Here is a 22,533-nt window from a genome sequence, read left to right as displayed (position 1 = left end):
AGGGCCGTCGGGTCATTCTCATACTCCAGACTGACCCAGGCAGGCTTGGTTCTCTGACCTGCTCCTTCTGTCCGTTGGGTTGCCATGGCATCTTCCGGACCGTCCAGACCTTTTCTCAAAAGGTCCGTTTTTTTCCATCAGAATTCTGGATTCTCAGATTGACGGCGTAGCTCTTGAGTCCCGGATCTTGGCGACTTCTGGTATCCTTCCTGAAGTCATCTCTGCTATGACTCGAGCTCCAAAGTGTCCTTTGACCTTTTTGGCCTTGCCGACCCTCCTGTCCCTTCCACAGTCCGGTCTACAGCTAGGACTATCCCTCATTAAGGGACAGGTCTCGGCTCTGTCAGTATGTGCCAGCGGCGTATCGTCCGGCTGGCTCCGGTGCGCTCCTTTTAAGGGCGCATCTCACATCATTCCGCCTTTCCGGCGGCCTATGGAGCCCTGGGACCTTAATCCGGTCCTCCCGGTTCCCGGAAACCCCCCTTTGCGCCTCTTGGGGAGGTTTCTTTGTTTCATCTTTCACAGAAAGTAGTCTTTCTAGTGGCTATATTTTCCCGCCAGAGAGTTCTGGCTGCACTCTCTCGGAGTCACCCCCTTTTTTTGGTCTTTTGCATCAAGACAAGGTGGTCTCCGTCCGACTCCGGACTTTTTTCCCTAAGGTGGTTACTGCTTCCACCTTATCCGGGGCAATTTTCCTGCCTTCCTTTTGTCCGGCTCCTGTTCATCGCTTGAGGAAGCGTTGCATATCCTGGATCTGGTGCGGGCGCTCCGGATCTATGTGTCTCGCACCGCCGTTATTAGGCGGTGCACCTCTCTCTGGTGCTGACTGCTAGTCAGCGTAGCGGTCTCTCGGCATCTAAGCCGACCCTGGTTCGTTGGCTTAGGTCGGCCATTTCGGAGACCTACAAGTGTACTCAAGTGCCTTCCCCGCCGGGGATCAGAGCACATTTGATCAGACCTGTCGGCGCCTTTTTGGGCTTTCAGGCACCAGGTTACGGCTCAGTAGGTCTGTCAGACTGCAGCTCGAATTAGTCTGCATACTTTTTCGAAGCACTACCCAAGGCATGCTCATGCTTTGGCAGACGCGGGCTTGGGCAGACGCATCTTTCCGGCGTCTGTCGCCCATTTGTGAAGTTAGGTTTGCCTGCTTCTCAGTTGTCTGTTTATTCCCACCCATGGACTGCTTTTGAACGTCCCATGGTCTGGGTCTCCCATAGGAACGATAAAGAAAAAGAGAATTTTGTTTACTTACCGTAAATTCTTTTTCTTATAGTTCCGTCATGGGAGACCCAGCACCCTCCCTATTGCCTGTTAGCAGGTTTCTTGTTCCGTGTGTCTTCACCGGCTGTTATTGTTGTAGACAGAGGTTCCGGCTCTTCCGGATTTTACTCTCTCTTCTTGTGGGTGGATGTCCTCCTTCAGCTTTTGCACTAAACTGGCTAGGACTGGCTAGCAGGGGGTGTATATGCTAGGAGGGAGGAGCTACACGTTTTGAGTGTAGTAACTTTGTGTGTCCTCCGGGGGCAGTAGCTATACACCCATGGTCTGGGTCTCCCATGACGGAACTATAAGAAAAAGAATTTACGGTAAGTAAACAAAATTCTCTTTTTATTGGAATACAACTTTAGAACACAAAAAACTGTAATAAATTGTAAATATGTAATACACTATGTAATATACAGTAGATTACATATATATCTTGTGTGTGTGTATATACACTGTATATATATATATATATTATATATATTACATATTTACAATTTATTAGTTTTTTTGTGTTCTAAAGTTGTATTCCAATAAATATTTTATGTTCTATCCAAATATCTTGATTATTGTATCATAAAAACAATTAAATGTCTGATGTTCACATTGTACTACAATAAATTTTTCACTTAAATATAAGCATTATACTAAATGTTGTTATTTAGTAAAATATTCAGCACATTCTGCATTGCACTCCTGTCCCCAATTTATTATATATTTTAGGAGTCGGAGTCGGTGCATTTTATACCGACTCCGACTCCGACTCCACCAAAATGAGCTCCGACTCCGACTCCACGACTCCGACTCCGACTCCACAGCCCTGGTCACGTCTGGACCTGGTGTTGTGCGTCATTTAGGTTGATCAGCTTTCTTGGACCCTGCCACTGCAGGTTGTTCAAATTGTTCTTTAATCTCCCCTGAAGAACTCTTCTCACTTAGAGGGAAACGCGTTGGGAGAACGCTTCTTTTTCTTTGGTTGTGGGGCAGACAGCTCACTTGGGCGCTGCCCTTGTCAGGGCGGAAGCATTGGCACTGGGCACGACAGGGTTTATATCTTACCATCTCCCAATGCTTTACCCTGATTTATTCCGCCTCTGATCAACCCTGGATCGGTGTGTCCTTTTATCCCTGGAGAACATCTGGGTGAGACCACTTCAGTTTATAGCCATTTGGCAATTTTACTGCACTTTTGTAATGTTGATATATTTTATCTGGAATATTAAAAGTTAAGTTTTAGTCCCTGCTATTACTTTGTATATATTGGACTATTGGGCAATATTCACCTGCTTAGCAGGTTACTGCTGTTATGTTGTGCGTCATTTATAGGCCTTAATTCAGACACTGTGCGTCTAGTGTATCCGTGCGAGATGCACCTATATATAGTGCTGTTTAGCCCGCCTGGCCTGGGTTTCTGGCGTCATTTATAGGTTACAGTTCAGACACTGTGCATTTCACTCATTATATGATGGGCTCCCAGTGCAAGCCTTATTAGTGTGCATGTCTTATGCTAAGCAGCCGCCCCTCCCCTCTAATGTGGAGGTTGAGTGGCTGTGACATCAGCATCTTGCACCTTGGCTGCAGCCATCTTTATGAGGAAGGCTCACCACATTCTGTGTGTGCACATATCATTTGTCTTGGCTCCTTTTTGGCGTTTCTTTAATTAAATCCCCATGCTCCTAGATTTTCTGAACGTGGACACCTGTCACATTGTCAAAATGCTACTTGGCACTTTATAACCACATCATCTTTATACAATCTTGTCTCATGGTGCCATTTTGCTTGATAAAAAAAATGCAACATAATTTATTCTCTTGGCTGCATATCACAGACCCATTACAATCACATTTCCTACTTTGACCTGTATTGCCGGTCAAACATCCCAATGAAAGTCAATGGCTGTGTGAAAAAATATAAATAGTGCAGAAATATCAATTTATTTTCTTCTTATGAGAAACGGATGCAACATGATTTGTTAAAATAGACATAATAAACCAAAATACTTCTAGCACATTGGACCGTTTATCACAGAGGAGAAAGTGTATTATGTTATGTATCAAACTTTCCAAGATATGCAGTCATACGGGCCACACAGGCCTTTCTGTACGCTCATATCTTCCTAAAATCACCTAAACTGGACAGACAATAAACGAGCCAATTAAACTATTTGGTGGCCACTGTGTGTAGTCAATATAGCACGGTTGACCATAGTGTATCAGTAGTTAAGGTGGTGTCACACACAGCGACAACGACGTCGCTGCTACGTCACCATTTTCTGTGACGTTGCAGCGACGTCGCTGTCGCTGTGTGTGACATCCAGCAACGAGCTGGCCCCTGCTGTGAGGTCGCCGCTCGTTGCTGAATGTCCAGCTTCATTTTTTGGTCGTCGCTCTCCCGCTGTGACACACACATCGCTGTGTGTTACAGCGAGAGAGCGACGAAATGAAGCAAGCAGGGAGCAGGAGCCGGCATCTGGCAGCTGCGGTAAGCTGTAACCAAGGTAAACATCGGGTAACCAAGGTGGTTACCCGATATTTACCTTCGTTACCAGCCTCCGCCGCTCTCACGCTGCCAGCGCCGGCTCCCTGCTCTCTGCACATGTAGCTGCAGGACACATCGTGTAATTAACCCGATGTGTACTGTAGCTAGGAGAGCAACGAGCCAGCGCTAAGCAGTGTGCGCGGCTCCCTGCTCTCTGCACATGTTGCAGCACAGCGACGCGTGTCGTTATGATCGCTGCTTCGGCTGCTGTGTTTGACAGCTAAGCAGCGATCATAACAGCGACTTACAAGGTCGCTGCTACGTCACAGAAAATGGTGACGTAACAGCGACATCGCTGTCGTTTAGTGTGACCTCAGCTTTAGATTACCTTAGCGGAACCATTATCTTGCCATTCAGACTGTCTAATCCCACCCTTTTACAGAGCATCACTAGTTTTATTCAATTGTAGAAAGGAACAGTTGTGAATGTATAAGGCTCCCAATACCAGAATCCTTACTAACATCATGACTTCTTTCCCTCCACATCTGCAAGTTCAGTGTTTGCGGAGTGTACATGTAAATAACTAATATGTCAGGAAATATGTCTTCTGTCTTTTTGTTAACTAGATCATTTGTAAGGGTTCCTTCACACCACTGTATACCTGATGTGTTATTGGATGGCACTCACGCCAATATTGTACTATAGAACAGAGCATATCTGTGGGGTTTATTTTCTCATTCCGAGAGAAAAATTGCAGCATGGGGCAAGTGTCTCCGCAAATCGGACAGCGTGCACCTGTTCATGTCTATGGGTTTATGGCAATCATCAGACTACACTGATGACATCTGAGTGCAGTCTGGTATACGCCGTCCCAGACAATGGAGAAATGTATTTCTGTCTTCTCTGCACATGCGATATGATTTTTACTCGTGAGAATCGGATCAGCGTGAACTTGACACTCAGCTTACACTCTGATCAGAAGTTGAGCCAAGTGTTATTACCATAATCGACCCGATTTTCTTGGAAGAGAGAATAATCGCTCATGCGAGGATAGCCTAAGGCTGAGTGTATGATCATACTTTTCTAACGTAATACATTGAATGTGATTTTGTTTGCACCGTCTGCTTTTTCTTCTAATGCTATTTCCTTTTGTTACTCCAGTTCACAATGTAAAGCCTGAATGTCTTGATGCCTACAACAAGCTCTGGTAAGTTTACCCTACATTTAAAGGGTGTGTATGCCAAAATTCCCTGCCCTACTAGCTTGTATAATGTTATTCACTAAAATCAATGTTTAAAAAAAGGACTTACAAATCGCGCTCGACCTATGCTATTTAGGACCTTGACTAGTCGATGGGGCTTTAGTTCCCCAGACTAGTCTGCTCTTTTTCCGTATTATCATGCCCCTGTGGGCATGATAACATGAGATCCACTATCCAGTGTCACTGCCTGCTCCTAGGAATCTTGCGTGTGCACGCAACTTTATTCAGTGACATTGAACATCTTCTGAAGCTGGGTTCTCTCGCCCCGGCTTCAGCGAGGCGTACTGCGCATGATCGGAAGAACAGCTTCTGCTCTTCTGATCATGCGCAATGCACCCGACTTCAGAAGCGGCTCATTGTGAGTGAACAAAGCCATGCACGAAGTTTACAGGACCTGGCAGTGACGCCAACTCATGGAAATCATGTTAGCATGCCCATAGAGGCGTGATAACGTGGAAAGAGGGCCGACTAGTCTGGGAAAACAACGCCACGTTGACTCGTCAGGGCCCTAATTAGAATGGGATCAGCACACTTTATAAATCCTTTTTTTTAAACATTGATTTTAGAGAATCACATTATACAGGGCTGGTTAGGCAGGGAATCTTGACATACAGATATGAATGCTGCTGATTTGGAGGGCATAGGGGACCTGACATTTTCCCTTTAATGTAAACTGCTGTACTGTAGATAACACCACATGGAAAAAGGCAGCTTAGGGGGTGACCTAATTACTATGTACATATCAAAGGTTAAGTCAGAGAGCTCTATAATGATTTTTTGGTTCCAGGACTTGCGCAAAGCCAAAGGAGCCATTTAAAGGGAACCTGTCAGGTCCCATATGCATTCTGAGCTATAAGCAGGGTGATGTATGGCCTAATACCTTCTACCTACCCAGCCCTGTGTTGTAATATTGTGGAATATGAAAGTAATAAAAAACTTTTTATTACTTACATTTTCCCTATGTAAATGAGCAGGGGCTCTAGCCCCATGGACGTCACATCGCCCTGTGGGCGTTTGCATGTATTCCGTGGTATCACGCCCCTGTGGGTGCGATACCATGGATTTACATGTGCAACGTCACCATCAGCGTCTTCAGATCCCACGCGTGCGTACTTACCATTCCTGTAGTCGTCATCAGGGTGCTTGCTTCTGTGCGTCAATGTGCTCTGTGCAGGAGTCTTCTGCACATGCACAGAGCACATGTGAAGCAGAGAAACGAGCACCCTGATGACAGCTGCAGGAATGGTAAGTACGCACGCTTGGGATCTGAAGAAGCTGAAAACATAGGGAAAATGTAAGTAATAAAACGTTTTTTATTACTTTCATATTCCACAATATTACAACACAGGGCTGGGTAGGAAGGAGGTATTAGGCCACACATCACCCTGCTTATAGCTCAGAATGCATATGGGACCTGACAGGTTCCCTTTAATGTTTTGATGGTTCTTAAAAATAGGGGACTTTTTTGTCAAAAAAAAAAAAATTGATTTACTATTGTTGTCAAAATGTATACAGCATTAATATAGAAAAGACTGTCAGGAGGCGTCATATCTGTTACAGTGGAGCTTACTGATCGATTTGATGCCAATTAGACTCTTTTCTTTGATATACTTTGGACTACAATCCGGTGTATGTATGTATGTATGTATGTATGTATGTATGTGTATATATATATATTATATACAGTGCCTACAAGTAGTATTCAACCCCCTGCAGATTTAGCAGGTTTGATAAGATGCAAATAAGTTAGAGCCTGCAAACTTCAAACAAGAGCAGGATTTATTAACAGATGCATAAATCTTACAAACCAACAAGTTATGTTGCTCAGTTAAATTTTAATAAATTTTCAACATAAAAATGTGGGTCAATTATTATTCAACCCCTAGGTTTAATATTTTGTGGAATAACCCTTGTTTGCAATTACAGCTAATAATCGTCTTTTATAAGACCTGATCAGGCTGGCACAGGTCTCTGGAGTTATTTTGGCCCACTCCTCCATGCAGATCTTCTCCAAGTTATCTAGGTTCTTTGGGTGTCTCATGTGGACTTTAATCTTGAGCTCCTTCCACAAGTTTTCAATTGGGTTAAGGTCAGGAGACTGACTAGGCCACTGCAACACCTTGATTTTTTCCCTCTTGAACCAGGCCTTGGTTTTCTTGGCTGTGTGCTTTGGGTCGTTGTCTTGTTGGAAGATGAAATCACGACCCATCTTAAGATCCTTGATGGAGGAGCGGAGGTTCTTGGCCAAAATCTCCAGGTAGGCCGTGCTATCCATCTTCCCATGGATGCGGACCAGATGGCCAGGCCCCTTGGCTGAGAAACAGCCCCACAGCATGATGCTGCCACCACCATGCTTGACTGTAGGGATGGTATTCTTGGGGTCGTATGCAGTGCCATCCAGTCTCCAAACGTCACGTGTGTGGTTGGCACCAAAGATCTCGATCTTGGTCTCATCAGACCAGAGAACCTTGAACCAGTCTGTCTCAGAGTCCTCCAAGTGATCATGAGCAAACTGTAGACGAGCCTTGACATGACGCTTTGAAAGTAAAGGTACCTTACGGGCTCATCTGGAACGGAGACCATTGCGGTGGAGTACGTTACTTATGGTATTGACTGAAACCAATGTCCCCACTGCCATGAGATCTTCCTGGAGCTCCTTCCTTGTTGTCCTTGGGTTAGCCTTGACTCTTCGGACAAGCCTGGCCTCGGCACGGGTGGAAACTTTCAAAGGCTGTCCAGGCCGTGGAAGGCTAACAGTAGTTTCATAAGCCTTCCACTTCCGGATGATGCTCCCAACAGTGGAGACAGGTAGGCCCAACTCCTTGGAAAGGGTTTTGTACCCCTTGCCAGCCTTGTGACCCTCCACGATCTTGTCTCTGATGGCCTTGGAATGCTCCTTTGTCTTTCCCATGTTGACCATGTATGAGTGCTGTTCACAAGTTTGGGGAGGGTCTTAATTAGTCAGAAAAGGCTGGAAAAAGAGATAATTAATCCAAACATGTGAAGCTCATTGTTCTTTGTGCCTGAAATACTTCTTAATACTTTAGGGGAACCAAACAGAAATCTGGTGGTTTGAGGGGTTGAATAATAAATGACCCTCTGAATAAACTTTTCACAATTTAAAAAAAATAAAAAAATAAAAAAAGAAATAACATTCTTTTTTGCTGCAGTGCAGTTCACACTTCCAGGCTGATCTACAGTCCAAATGTCACAATGCCAAGTTAATTCCGAATGTGTAAACCTGCTAAATCTGCAGGGGGTTGAATACTACTTGTAGGCACTGTGTGTGTGTGTGTGTGTGTGTGTGTGTGTGTATATGTGTGTGTATGTATGTATATATGTGTATATATATATATATATATATATATATATATATATATATATATATATATATATATATATATATATATATATATATATATATATATATAATATATAAGAATAGCTCTCAACCAATCCATGTTGACAGTATTAAATACATAATGTAATAGAAAAAATCATTGATAGCAGATTTGGAAAGGACTAGGGCAAGTCGTGGTAAACATATGAGCCAGAAAGGAGAGGAAAAACGACCAGAAGAGCCGAATTGCAAAGTGAAAAACCTTTATTGAGGTAAATGGTGAGCAGCACAAGAGACACAGATATCAGAACCTCCCGGTGCAAGAATAGAAAGTCATTCAAACAGCATATAATTGTTCGCCATATACACAGTATAGATGAAAAATAATTTTATACATAGTATAAGAGGCAAACTTGCCATAGAAAACAGATGTACATATATGTATATATAAGAGCCAACTGTAGATCTCGTATAACACTAACCACACCGTGGACTTATAATGCATAAAGTATAAAGGCCATAATGACCACAGGAGAGGCTCGAAGGGAACAATGTCCAAGGAAATAGATGTACCTGTTTGAGGACCGGGAGGCCTGAACCGGCGTTCACCCGACGGCCGTTTCGGCGGAAATGCCTTCGTCAGGGCGAGTGGTGTAAGTGAGGGAAGTGCGCAACTAAAAGGAAGGCATCGTCCAATCAGACTGTGGGCGGTTTTGTGACGCATGCGTTGCTACAGTATCCAGGACGCCACTCGCCCACCGCGTCATGCGTCGCCCGACGTCACGGTCACGCGGCAACCACGTGACAAGTCACATGAGCGGACGCCGCGCGAGGCACGTAGATACAGTGATGCGAGAACGCCCCAGAGCGGTAGACACGCATGCGTACACGCCCAGATGGATTATCTATGCAGGAAGCCAAAGCAGGCTGGTGTCAATGCTGCGATATTATAAACTTATATAAAACAATTGGAGCGGCCATCCTGGATAAAAAGAGAATTTTGTTTACTTACCGTAAATTCTTTTTCTTATAGTTCCGTCATGGGAGACCCAGACCATGGGTGTATAGCTACTGCCCCCGGAGGACACACAAAGTTACTACACTCAAAAACGTGTAGCTCCTCCCTCCTAGCATATACACCCCCTGCTAGCCAGATCTAGCCAGTTTAGTGCAAAAGCTGAAGGAGGACATCCACCCACAAGAAGAGACAGAGTAAAACCCGGCAGAACCGGAACCTCTGTCTACAACAATAACAGCCGGTGAAGACACTCGGAACAAGAAACCTGCCAACAGGCATAGGGAGGGTGCTGGGTCTCCCATGACGGAACTATAAGAAAAAGAATTTACGGTAAGTAAACAAAATTCTCTTTTTCTTTATCGTTCCTATGGGAGACCCAGACCATGGGACGTTCCAAAGCAGTCCATGGGTGGGAATAAACAGACAACTGAGAAGCAGGCAAACCTAACTTCACAAATGGGCGACAGACGCCGGAAAAATGCGTCTGTCCAAGCCCACGTCTGCCAAGGCATGGGCATGCCTTGGGAGTGCTTCGAAAAAGCATGCAGACTAATTTGAGCTGCAGTCTGACAGACCTACTGAGCCGCAACCTGGTGCCTGAAAGCCCAAAAATAAAAACGCCGACAGGTCTGACCAAATGTGCCCCGATCCCCAGCGGGGAAGGCACCTGAGTACACTCATAGGTCTCGGAAATGGCCGAGCTAGGCCAACATCAGGGTCAGCTTAGATGCCGAGAGACCATTACGCTGACGACCAGTCAGCACTAGAGAGGTGCACCGCCTAATAACGGCGGTGCGAGACACATAGATCCGGAGCGCCCGCACCAGATCCAGGATATGCAACGCTTCCTCAAGCGATGAACAGGAGCCGGACAAAAGGAAGGCAGGAAAATTGCCCCGGATAAGGTGGAGGCAGAAACCACCTTGGGAAAAAAGTCCGGAGTCGGACGAAGACCACCTTGTCTTGATGCAAAAGACCAAAAAAGGGGGACGACTCCGAGAGAGTGCAGCCAGAACTCTCAGGCGGCAAATTATAGCCACTAGAAGGTGTACCTTTCTTGTGAAAGATGAAACAACGAAACCTCCCCAAGAGGCGCAAAGGGGGGTTTCCGGGAACCGGGAGGACCGGATTAAGATCCCAGGTCTCCATAGGCCGCCGGAAAAGCGGATGATGTGAGATGCGCCCTTAAAGGAGCGCACCGGAGCCAGCCGGACGATACGCCGCTGGCACATACTGACAGGGCCGAGACCTGTCCCTTAATGAGGGATAGTCCTAGCTGTAGACCGGACTGTGGAAGGGACAGGAGGGTCGGCTAGGCCAAAAAGGTCAAAGGACACTTTGGAGCTCGAGTCAAGGCAGAGATGACTTCGGGAAGGATATCAGAAGTCACTAAGATCCAGGACTCAAGAGCTATGCCGTTATTCTGAGATCCAGAATTCTGACGGGAAAAACTGACCTTTTGGGAAAAGGTCTGAACGGTCCGGAAGATGCCATGGCAACCCAACGGACAGAAGGAGCAGGTCAGAGGACCAAGCCCGCTTGAGTCAGTCTGGAAGAATGACTCGACGCCCCCTTTACCGATCCTGCGCAGGACTCTGGACAAGGGGTAGAGGGTGAAAGTCGAAAAGAGACAAGCTGGGATCAAACATGAACCAGTGTGTCTACCGCAAAACCTGAGGATTGTGGACCGCGGTTGGACAGCTGAAATAGCCTGCCTCGTAGTTTTCACATCTAGGATGTGGACTGCGGATACAGTGGACTAGGAGTCCCTTGTCCACTGAAGAATGTTGAGCCGCCAAGATTGCCAGGCGGCTGAGCGTCCCGCCCTGGAGGCTGAAAAAGGAAAACGCTGTCTCGTTGTCCGACTGGACTCGAATGTGCCTAGCCGCCCACAGATGGTGAAGGCTTGGAGAGCCAGAAATACAGCAGTGATTTCCAGCACATTGATCCAGAGGGCTGATTCGGACAGAGTCCAAGCGCCCTGCGCTCCACGGTGGAGATATCCTGCTCCCCAGGCGGATAGGCTAGTATCCTGGTTAGGATCACCCGGGACGGGCCAGAGAGGAGCGCCCCTGAGACAGAGTGGCCGAAGCCACCACTGAAACGAGCCTCTGGTCAGTGGCGAAGCCACCACCCCGTGGGAGGATTGAGTTCGCTTGTACAGCGGAAAACATCCAGTCTCAGGGGAAACTGGGCAAGGAACCGCTTCCATTGACGTCCCTGGTTCGAAGTCAGAGTGGACTTTGACAGAAAGACAAGCCACCCGCATAGGTCAGAGTGGCGAGAGTGAGCGAGCACTCTGGTAAGGGTGAGCACTGGATGAAGCCCCAACAAGAAGGCTGACCAGGGCAAAAGATCACTGCCAAACCCTAGGGGGGCAGGACCGTAATCACAGCTGCCTGGATGATAATACTTGAGGCGCCTTGGCTAATCCCAAGGGAAGAGCCACGAATTGGACCACTCCGATTGTCAAAACGTAGTCAACGCTGGTGAGAAACTGCGATTGACTCCTGCCGATAGGCAGCTCTGATGCCGATGGCTGCTAAGGAATCTCCTTGGGCTCTTGATTGATCCGGTGAAAAAAACACACGGAACAAAACCGAGACTCCTGTGAAAACGCCCCACCTGGCTATGCTTGAAAAGCTAAGGATCCAGGTCGGAAGGCACCGCCCTCTTCGGGGACTAGGAATAGATTTAAGCAAAAATCTCAGAACCGTTCCCAGTCGGGAAGCGGTACAATTACTCCATGGGCCAGCAAGAAAAGCCACAGCCTGTGAGAAGGCGGCTGCCTTGGAGCCGGGAGGAGTTGACAGAAAAAATCTGTTTGGCGGGTGGACAGAAGTCCATCCTGTAGCCAAGGGAGATATAATCTCGCCCCCACTTAACGGAGACGTGTTAGAACCCTACGTCGCCAAGTGGAGAGAGCCTGCCACCGACCAAGGAGGTTGTTGGCGTGGCTAAATAGCTCGGAGGAAGCTGACTCAGTGACAGCATCTCCTGCGGTCTTCTGAAGACGCAGCTTCGAGCCATTTGGTTCCATGAACCTAGGCTGAGCTAGAGGACGATCAGATGGAGGAACGGAAACCATCGAAACCTCAACTGATTCCTGCCCTGGACAGGTTCCCTGGTTTAAGTTTGTGGCGAGGAAGAACATTCCCCGCCAAGAGCTCCTTAATTTCACTTAGCTTGGTTCCGGGGAAACTGGTCCCACCAAGGGGGAGCCCAGCCAGGAACCTCCATAGAGGCATCTGCCTTCCATTCCGAAGCCACAGGAGCCTGCGGATAGCGAGGAAGGTAGCCTAGACCACCGCCGTGCGGCGTCCAGCATGGCAGACCTGGCAGAGGATGAAAAGACTGAAGTCTGGAAGTTCAGGGAACCGTTTTGGGCATGTGAGAGAATGCATCTCCTCCAGAGAAGCAGAGAAGGTACAAAAACCGCACTGCTGTAAGCTGAGAAGAAGCTCCTGCCGTCCCCATACCGACTTGGCCCAAAGGACAACCGGGCGGACCGCAGAACCTTAAGTGAGGAGCCATCAGCCACTGACATAACGGTCCGGGCTGAGCCACCTGAAGTGAATGAGCCCACTTCTTGACCACCATTGGTGGACAGGGGAAACACAGTCCTCAGAAACACGCTTCGGGGAAGCTCAGAGCGGATTGAGGTCCAGTACAAAATTAATGTACGGTAGAATCCTATAGAGGTGCCGTCAGCCACGAAACAACTAACCGGGCAGTCTAGACCGGAGTGGCTACCCTCTCTGATGGGAGGGGGAGACAGGCAGCAGAACCCCGCTGTGGGGTCTGCAGGATAGGCTGTGGGCTTGGACGCAGCTGAAAACTGGAGTGGTTAAGTAACACACTCCTTGACCTGCTAAAGGTAAACTGTGCCTTTCTGCCAGCGGGGAATACTCCCCTGATCAGGCGGACACAAGAATAATGGACGCAAGCCATCATTCGCATCTGCGTCACCTACGGACGGATCAATGTACATAAAGTAGCGTCCGTGTCCGTGGTAGAGACATCTTCCTCGTCCGGTGAATCAGCTCGTAATCGGAGCTGCGGGACGGGGAGGACAGGGGACCCTGCGTCTCCCTGTCAGGAGAACGGAGTCTGAGCCCAGAAGGAGAGTCCCTTGTGAGCTTAGTCGAGCGAGCAGAGAACGCCCTGAGAAGGGGGCTGGCATGCTCAGCAGATGCCGGGACAGCCGACCCCTGGAAATAGGATTCCCATGGGGGTCAGCCACCGAAACCGGAGCAGCTGGAGGGACCATGAATGAGCCCCCATGCTGAGGGGCCACAGTGGTTAGGAGCTCGATATAGCCGTACGAGACTACCTGCAGTGGATAATAAAAAACAGCCTGCAGGCTCGCTCTGTGAGACATGCTGCAGAGGTGGGGGCTCTGTCTAGAATGCCTAGAATACCCAAGACAGGGGTTCAGCCTGGGGAGACTCCCACCTAAGAACCATTACAGTGTGCCGGTTCAGGCAATCTGAGGTTACATGCAGAACATGTAGTGTACAGCCTTGGAGCTTTGCTGCTAGTGTGAGACATGCTGCTGAGGAGGAGATTCTATGATAAAGAATTAACTCCTTCAGAATGCCTGAGAGTGTATAAAAAGTGCACAACCAGAGGTTGTGACTTATCAGGCCATATTATGAGTGCCCTCCAGATTCCAAGCCTGGACCCTCAGCTGGTATTCCCTCCCTCTGCTGCAGAGCAGCCAGCGCCGACCAGTGTCTAAGACGCTGAGAAAATGGCGCCAGAGTGAGGGGGGGAGGCGGGGGTTAACCCAGGAGCGGGAATCGGAGGGCGAAGGAGATGTACAGGGGAGGGAATCATCTCCTCAAAGAGGAGCGTCCTCCCCTGTGCAGAGCGGCCGGCGGGCGGCTCTGCAGCGTCCCCCTGCATGCCTGACATGCAGGGGAACGAAACGAAACTAGGCCGCGGCTGAAGCCGGGGCCTAGAGTTATGCATGCGGCCGAAAATCGGGCACCGTCGGCGCGGTTCTCAGTAAAAACTGTGGAACCGGCCGGAAACACAGTAAACAAGGCAGCATTATCCAGCAATCACTGTCCCCCCCAATAAAAGTGCCCCACATTGCAGAAAGACCCTCTGAATAAGCGTCTCTATACTTAGCTTTGAGACGCAGGGTCCATTCCCTGTGGGGTGGGGGTCAGTGCTCCGTCCAGCAGGGTCCTGCACAAGGGCTGCGGATGGAGGCCGGTCTCCTGCAAGGCAGTGAGAACCGAGTTGGCTCCCACTTCAAATCAGAGCCCCTAAGGGATGTTGAAGGAGCGCGGCATGAAGGGCTCCTGCCCTGAAGTCAACCTTAACAGCACTGCCGCCAGGGGAGTGTGAAGGGACATGCCGGGAGTCCAGTGGACCCGCTTTTCTTCCAAATCTTTGGAAAAAATGAAAAATCAAAAAAGGATGCATGTGTGTGTGTGGATCCTCCTGACACAAAGCAAGAAACTGGCTAGATCTGGCTAGCAGGGGGTGTATATGCTAGGAGGGAGGAGCTACACGTTTTTGAGTGTAGTAACTTTGTGTGTCCTCCGGGGGCAGTAGCTATACACCCATGGTCTGGGTCTCCCATAGGAACGATAAAGAAATTCAGCATTAATTATTAAGTGTTAGTATACTGCGCTGTATACATACAAAGTACAGTACATACAAGTAATATATTCAAAGCATAGAAAATTAATTAACAAACCGGCCAAAAACAAGCATGGGCCTGTAAACCACGATACTGCTAAATATATAAAACATATCATATAAACAGCAGACGTGCATCAAAAAAGGGACCATATCAAAGGCATCCCATACATGTGGCCGGTTTATTAATACATAGTCACACTGGAAATCAGTTGAAAGCTTAATGGTGTAATATATCAAAATTCAGAAAAAATCACAACTATTGCAATAGTTGCAATATAAACACATCCATATACAATAAAGAATTTCCAATGCGTAAGGAAGAAACAAACCTAGATAAAACCACCCGTACGTATATGTGCACGCACATAATTATGCGCATACACATACACATATACCAACACATTCAAATCATAAAGAATTCCCAACAGCAAAGGGCCAAATGGATATTAAGAATTACAGTATCGAAATGCAGATGTTATAAACAGGCTCCACAAGGATGGTAAAAAAATGGTAAAAAAGATCCACAGCATTCGGTCACTGAGTTATATTCGATCATCAAAATGCCAATGGCATATCCTGCAAAAGTCCAGCTTGACATGAATTATGGAAAATCACAGATCGGACGATATCTAATAAAGGGAATAAAAACACTCAATTAAAACACAAAAAGCACCAACTAAAAAGGAGGAAGACCTCCAAGACCACAAAATCACAAAAATGAGGAATATGAGAAATGTTCATTGAGGCCCATGGGGCAGAGGGTTTTTAGGGTCCAAATCCACTTTGTCTCCATCCTCGCCAACCTTTGACTGATTTTTCCACCACGTATATTGGACTCCAGGCAATCAATGCCTCTAACGCTAAGTAATTTTTTTTTTTTTAAATTCTTTATTTTAAAGACCGACTCGAGAACATACAAAGTAACACCTGCTCCACAAAGAGCAGAATAACAGATTTCAAATATTTAACATTGACATGTAGCCCAACCTTCCGCACCCCTGCACATATCTAGTCACCGCAACTGCTCGAGTCAGGCCCAATTTAATCCTTTTATGAACCAACCCAACAAGGGTAGAATACAGAACATAGAAAGAGAGAGCAAAGCCCGAAAAGAGTTTAGAACAGGTTAATAGAGGTAGAAAGGGGAATAGGGGGGAGGGGAGAATAGGGGAAGATAGGGGACAAAGAAGTGAGAAGAAGGGAGAGCGAGAGAAGAAAAAAGAGGAAAGGGGGAGAGGAGAGAAAAAAAAAAAGGGGGGGGAGAGTGTTTCCCCAGAGCCTCACAGCAGCCGTGGAACAGAGAGTAGTCTGGCGTATTCCGCCGAGTAAGTGAACTCCAACCATGGAAACCAAGTCCTATGAAAATCTTCCTGTCTGTCATTGAGAGAGGATGTCAGGTCCTCCATGTGCCTTAGGTCGTTAACCCTTGAAACCCACTGTGCCAGTGTGGGGGGGTAGAAGACTTCCAGCCAAGCGGGATGCAAGACCTGGCAGCCATTACCAGAAATCTAAGCAAAGAGCGCTTGTAACTAGAAGCTGGGAGTTCCGAAACCTGTAAGATAAACAGTTCCGGACCCAATGTCTCAACCGTGCCGGTCACCAGTCTAATTACCTCCCTCACTTCTGACCAAAACCGTTGCAAGGAAGGGCAGGACCAAAAGATGTGCACGTAATCACCCTCCCCCGAGCCACACCTCCAGCAAACGGGGTCGACTGAGGGGAATATCCTATGAAGTCTAGTCGGGACTCTATACCACCTAGTCAGCAGTTTGAAGTTGGCCTCCAACAGACTGGAACTGACCGAGGTTTTATGTGCCATCATTAGGACGTTGTTGCGTGTCCGATAGAGCCGTCCCTAGGTCCCTTTCCCACTGCCGCAAATAGACCGGGGTGGGCAAATCTCCCGGGTCTGATAGCAAATTGTATGCCAGGGAAAGTGAGTGCCGCAGGGCCCCCTCTCCCAAGCACAATTTTTCGAATCTTGTGGGAGGCCCAGCGTACCGGGCGAAGCAGGGAAGGGAGCTCATGAAATGCCTCAACTGCATGGCCCTCCATCTCCCCAGGGGGTCCGGAGGCAAGAGACCACAAATATCCGAAAGAGAGAGCCAGTCACCCTCCCCTCCCAGCTGGTAAGCTCTGAATCTGCCCCCCTGTACCCCGCTCCGAAAAACTGGGTCCGAGAGGCCAGGACGGAAATCCGGATCTCCTATAATTGGAGACATGGGGGAAGGCAACGGCAGGAGGAGGCGCCGAACCTCGCCCCTCGAACAGCATTCCAGAGTAGCGCCAATAGTGGGGTGAGATCTCAAAGGAGTCGGGAAAAAGCTTACGAGCCAAGGCATGGCCGGTAAATAACTCTAAGTAATTTAGAATCTGATTGGTGGTGTAGAAAAAAGTGGCGAGGAATAGTTTTTAGGAGGGAAGCATCATGGCATTCTGTTGCTGCGGTTATCCCATTAACGTGTTCTCTAACCCTAATCTTGAGTTGCCTAGTCGTAAGTCCCACATAAATTTTAGGGCAGGGACACAGGGCATAATAAATTACTGCGGTGGTAGTGCATGTAATAAATTTTTTGATTTTGAAATTACGGGTTCCCAAAGAATAACTAAATGAGTCAGCTCTATCAATATTTTGACAGGCAACGCAGTGACCGCAAGGTACACAACCAGTGCGGGGGAGCACCGGACCAAAAGGAGAAGGTTGAGTTTCACACTCATAGTGGCTATCAACCAAATAGTCCCGTAGATTTTTGGATCTACGGATGCTCATCATAGGTCTGTCAGGGATAATCTTGGCCAGTACCGGATCTGCCTGTAACACTGGCCAAAATTTCTGTAGAAATTGCTGCTCGTACGACCCCCATCCTGCTCGTACGACCCCCATCCTGCTCGTACGACCCCCATCCTGCTCGTACGACCCCCATCCTGCTCGTACGTCCCCCATCCTGCTCGTACGACCCCCATCCTGCTCGTAGGACCCCCATCCTGCTCGTAGGACCCCCATCCTGCTCGTAGGACCCCCATCCTGCTCGTAGGACCCCCATCCTGCTCGTAGGACCCCCATCCTGCTCGTAGGACCCCCATCCTGGTGTATGGCCGCATCCTGTGGCACATAAAAAAAAATAAACGTTCATACTCACCTCACCTTACCTCACTCCCTGCAGCATCGCTCGTCCTCCCGTCTGTGTCAGCGGCAGCGCTGCTGAGTGGAGCCGTCCCCGTTCCCTTGCAGCATTGCGATCATCTCCTGTGTCTGTGCCGGCGGCTGCGTGTGGACACGTGCGCACAGCGATGACGTCATCGCTGTGCGCGCCGCTAGTCTCCACCCAGCTGCCGGCACAGACACGGGAGATGATCGCGATGCAGCAGGGTAACGGGGAAGGCTCCACTCAGCGGCGCTGCCGCTGACACAGACGGGAGGACGAGCGATGCTGCAGGGGAACGGTGAGTACTGTACACTGATTCACTGCTTCCTGCGTGGATGATGCTGCTGCTGCTGTTGCTGCTGCTGCTGTTGCTGCTGTTGCTGCTGCTGCTGCTGCTGCTGCTGCTGCTGCTGCTGCTGCTGCTGCTGCTGCTGCTGCTGCGCGGGGGGGCAGTAAATACAGCTGCACATGATCACTCCAGGCCGTAGTTGCCAGGGGTGATCATGCGGGCCGGCTGTTTATCCCCCGCCCACCTGTCAGTGCCTGCTTCAGCGCTGAGGGATGATGGGCAGGGGATGGGCGTGCATATTAAATGAGCGGGTCCACGTGGTCACCGCAGGCTGCTACAGCCTGCTCGTGACCCGCTCCACCGCAGCACCCCCATTCCCCGCAGCCACATTCAGACCATAAGACGCACCCCCCACTTTCCCCCAACATTTGGAGGGAAAAAAAGTGCGTCTTATGGTCCGAAAAATATGGTGTGTATGTTTATGTATGTGTATATATGTATATGTGTATATATATATATAGATATATATTTATATGTATATATATATATGTATATATAGATATATATTTATATGTGTGTGTATGTATGTGTGTGTGTGTATATATATATATATATATATATATATATATATATATATATATATATATATATATATATATATATATATATATATATATATATATATATATATATATATATATATATATATATATATATATATATATATATATATATATATATATAATAATAATAATAAAAAAAAGTCCCTTTAAAGCCATGTTTACAGCATAAATTCTGTATTTTTGTTTTTTTTTTCTTTTTTCTGAAGCTTTTTATCCATAGGTTTCCTGCAGGTGGGGGGCACCTTGATATCCAATTACAATGTTCTCTGGCAATCCCTTTAACAAAGTTATAGGCTTTATTTTCTAGATTCTCTTCTAAAGTGTCTAGCAAGGAGCCAACATCTGCTGTTTTTAGCGCTACTAAATTATAAATGTGACCAAAACTATTTGCCTCTGGCTTTTAGCACAACGAACGCTGGAATTCTAGCGCAATAGTAAATCTGCATCATTGTAATTGTTTTACAGCTCACAGTAAATGCTAATAGTCCATGATTATGTATTTTAAAGTATGGACTTTTTTTTTACAATTTTTAGCATTTTATGTTTTTCTAATTTGTCCATAAATATTATAGATGTCTATGATTTTTCTTTTTAAAGTTGTACAGAAAAAAGGCAACCTGAATTCTAAGTCTATTAACTAGATTATTGTCGATGAGGTGTTGATCCAAACACATTCTCATTTGTTTATCTGGAGTCATAAAAGGATATATTATCAAATTCCACTTTTTTTCATGTGGATTCAGAGTTCGCTTGGTACTTGACTATGTGCAAAGTTCTAAATGTTTTACTACATTCCTGTTTTAAAGTGAGGAGGTACTGCCAAAGGTCCATGCAGGAGAGGAATACCCATGTACTTTGGTGGGCACTTGGAATACATGGTATGGAGAACAGGATCAGGCAGGTGTGTGCATTTTCATCTCAACAACTCAGCAAGCAAACATATTTTTAAAGCTCATGTGCTGATTTCAATTTTGTTGCAGTTCACTTGTGGCGATATGAAGGAGGATATCCAGCACTGACAGAGGTGATGAGTAAACTTAGGAAAAACAAGGTAGGTCCCCACAACAGATTCCAATTTCCGTAAAAAAAAATCATATACTCCTCCAAAATGTTAGCGATATTTCGCTTTCTGGTGAAATTTAAGGATGGTCCTAAATTGTCTTCTGACCTTTTTCAGGTGACCTTAATCTGACCTTCTCTAATCTTTTGAAAGCACATGTCCAATTGTTCAATGTTTCATTACTTTTGGCACAACTTGCTGTTCTCTATCAAGGAGTTTAAAGGCACGAGTGATCGTACCCGCCCCCATCGTTTGTGCGTCACGGGCAATTAGTTGCCCGTGGCGCACAAAGTCATTAAACCCCTTGTCACAGTACTTACCTCCCGCATGACCTCGCTGTGGGCGGTGAACGTCCACTCCCTGACGTCGCAAACGATGCCAGATGTGTGTCACGAAAACAGTGACCCCAACGACATATCACACGACAGATCGTCTCGTGTGACGCCCGTATTAGAGTGTCATCAGCAGATTGCAACAGAGAGACTGGAAGAGTCACACAAAGGCATAGAAGTGGACATCCTTTAGCCACATCCCACACTGATGATTGCTTCAGTATGACCAAATACCCTTCGGAAAGGAATGATGAATATCGCACAACTCCTGGCACATTTAAAGGATGCGAGAGGCACCCAAGTGTCACGCCAGACCATCTAAAAACTTTACATCAGCATGGTCTTGGTGCTAGACAATCGTCAAGGGTACCTAACCACACCACCAGCCACAGGCATCATCGCTTTGCATGGACTAGGGAGCATCTTCGCTGGACGAGGGATCAGTAAGCCTTGATGCGATTCACTGATGAGTCTTTTCATGCTGAGCAGAAATGATGGCCACCAACGATGGTGAAGACATCAAGGAGAGCGCTATGTGTCACCCACTGTTAGTACCAGATGAGCCTTTGGTGGTGGTGTTAGTGTGGGCAGGTGTGTCTAGTCAATACAGAACTGACCTACACTGTGTGAATGGCACAGTGACAAGCCTCTACTACTTAAATATATCATTAATCTAGTCCTTGTGCCTCTATATATGAACAACATAGGCCTAATTTAATCTTCATGAACAACAATTCTCCACTCATGGAGGTCACATCATTAGACAATGACTGCAGGAGACTGAGGTACCTCAAATGGAGTGGCCTGCACTTTCTCCAGACCGGAATCCCATAGAAAACCTATGGGATCAGCTGAGTCACCGTGTAGAGGCTCGTAACTCTGTACCCCAGAACCTCAACAACCTGAGAGCCGCCTTCAGGAAGTGTGGGATGCCATGCCTTGGCAGACAAAAACTCGACTTGTGTGAACAGCATGAGAAGTCTATGTCAAGCTGTAATTGATGTTCAATGCAACATAACAAGTTATTGAGACATTGACATTTTGGAGGGGGTGGACCCACCACTGCTGTAGGCTTTTGCTTCATTTTATTGTTTAAGATGAAATCACCATTGCATGTTTCTACTTAAATGCCCTACTTGCATGATAAAATATCATTGTAGTGTAAAGCTTTTCTGTTTTGCATAACTTTCACGAAAGTTTTCCTGAAAGCCATATATCACTAACGTTTTGTGAGTAGTGTATATTTCAGCTGTTCACTTAGATTCCAATAAATTAAAAAGTATTTGAGTTAGTTGAAATGCCAAAAATGTAAAAAAGAGCAGCCTGGGGTTCAACAGTCAGTGAAAGTTCAAAAATTAGTTGCCTAAGGGTATGTACCCACGATCAGGACTCGCTGCATCTTGGACACAGCGGGTCCTGACCTGCGGGGCCGCGAGTCTCCTCTGCAGGAGAACGCAGGAGACCGCAGCTGCTCATACCCACGATCAGGGTTCAGTGCGCTGCGGTCTTTTGCTTGTGTTCTCCCTACGGAGGACGCATTCGAATCCTCAGCAAACAATTGACATGCTGCGGCTTGGAATGCTGCACCGCAGGTCAGTGTTTGCTGCAGAAAAAACAAGCACAGTGGGCATGGGATTTCTAGAAATCCCATCCACTATGCTTATTCTGTACAACGCAGCGCTTTGGATACTGCAAACACTGATCGTGGGCACGCACGCATATGTATGTGGGCATATGTATGTGGGCATATGTATTACCCAGCTCCCAAAACACGGAATGATAACAAATAAGAAGAATCAAATGGGGAAAGAAAAACTAACTAACAGAACTAATACTGGAACAGGCCTCACTAAGAAATACCAGTAGTCAATAGGCAAAGAATGTCAAAGGGTTAGTCCCAAAATCACTATGAGGTCTTATATTATTGTACCAATTTTTTAAATTGTACCAATATTTTTAAATCTGCCCTGTTTTGCACACTCTCCATAAAGATGCCCCACCAGACTGTTTACCTTTCGGCTGCCTTTGAAATCATCCTGGTGTAGTTCCAATGCTTCTGGTCCAT

The 22,533-nt window shown here is 46.9% G+C and overlaps 1 protein-coding gene across 1 annotated transcript in view; it reads left to right on the top strand.

Annotated features, from left to right (window-relative positions):
- NIPSNAP2 (nipsnap homolog 2) overlaps window positions 1-22,533 on the top strand; it is an 82,382-nt gene that overhangs the window by 32,212 nt on the left and 27,637 nt on the right. The window contains exons 3-5 of the mRNA XM_075336330.1: window positions 4,903-4,948; window positions 19,883-19,977; window positions 20,057-20,127. Coding sequence (XP_075192445.1) covers window positions 4,903-4,948; window positions 19,883-19,977; window positions 20,057-20,127 — 212 coding nt within the window. The remainder of the gene's footprint in view (window positions 1-4,902; window positions 4,949-19,882; window positions 19,978-20,056; window positions 20,128-22,533) is intronic.

The sequence above is a fragment of the Anomaloglossus baeobatrachus genome, chromosome 2 (assembly GCF_048569485.1).
Source record: "Anomaloglossus baeobatrachus isolate aAnoBae1 chromosome 2, aAnoBae1.hap1, whole genome shotgun sequence".
NCBI lineage: Eukaryota > Metazoa > Chordata > Amphibia > Anura > Aromobatidae > Anomaloglossus > Anomaloglossus baeobatrachus.
The sequence above is the reverse complement of the archived record's forward strand: the minus strand, read 5'-3'. Positions and strand labels throughout refer to the sequence as shown.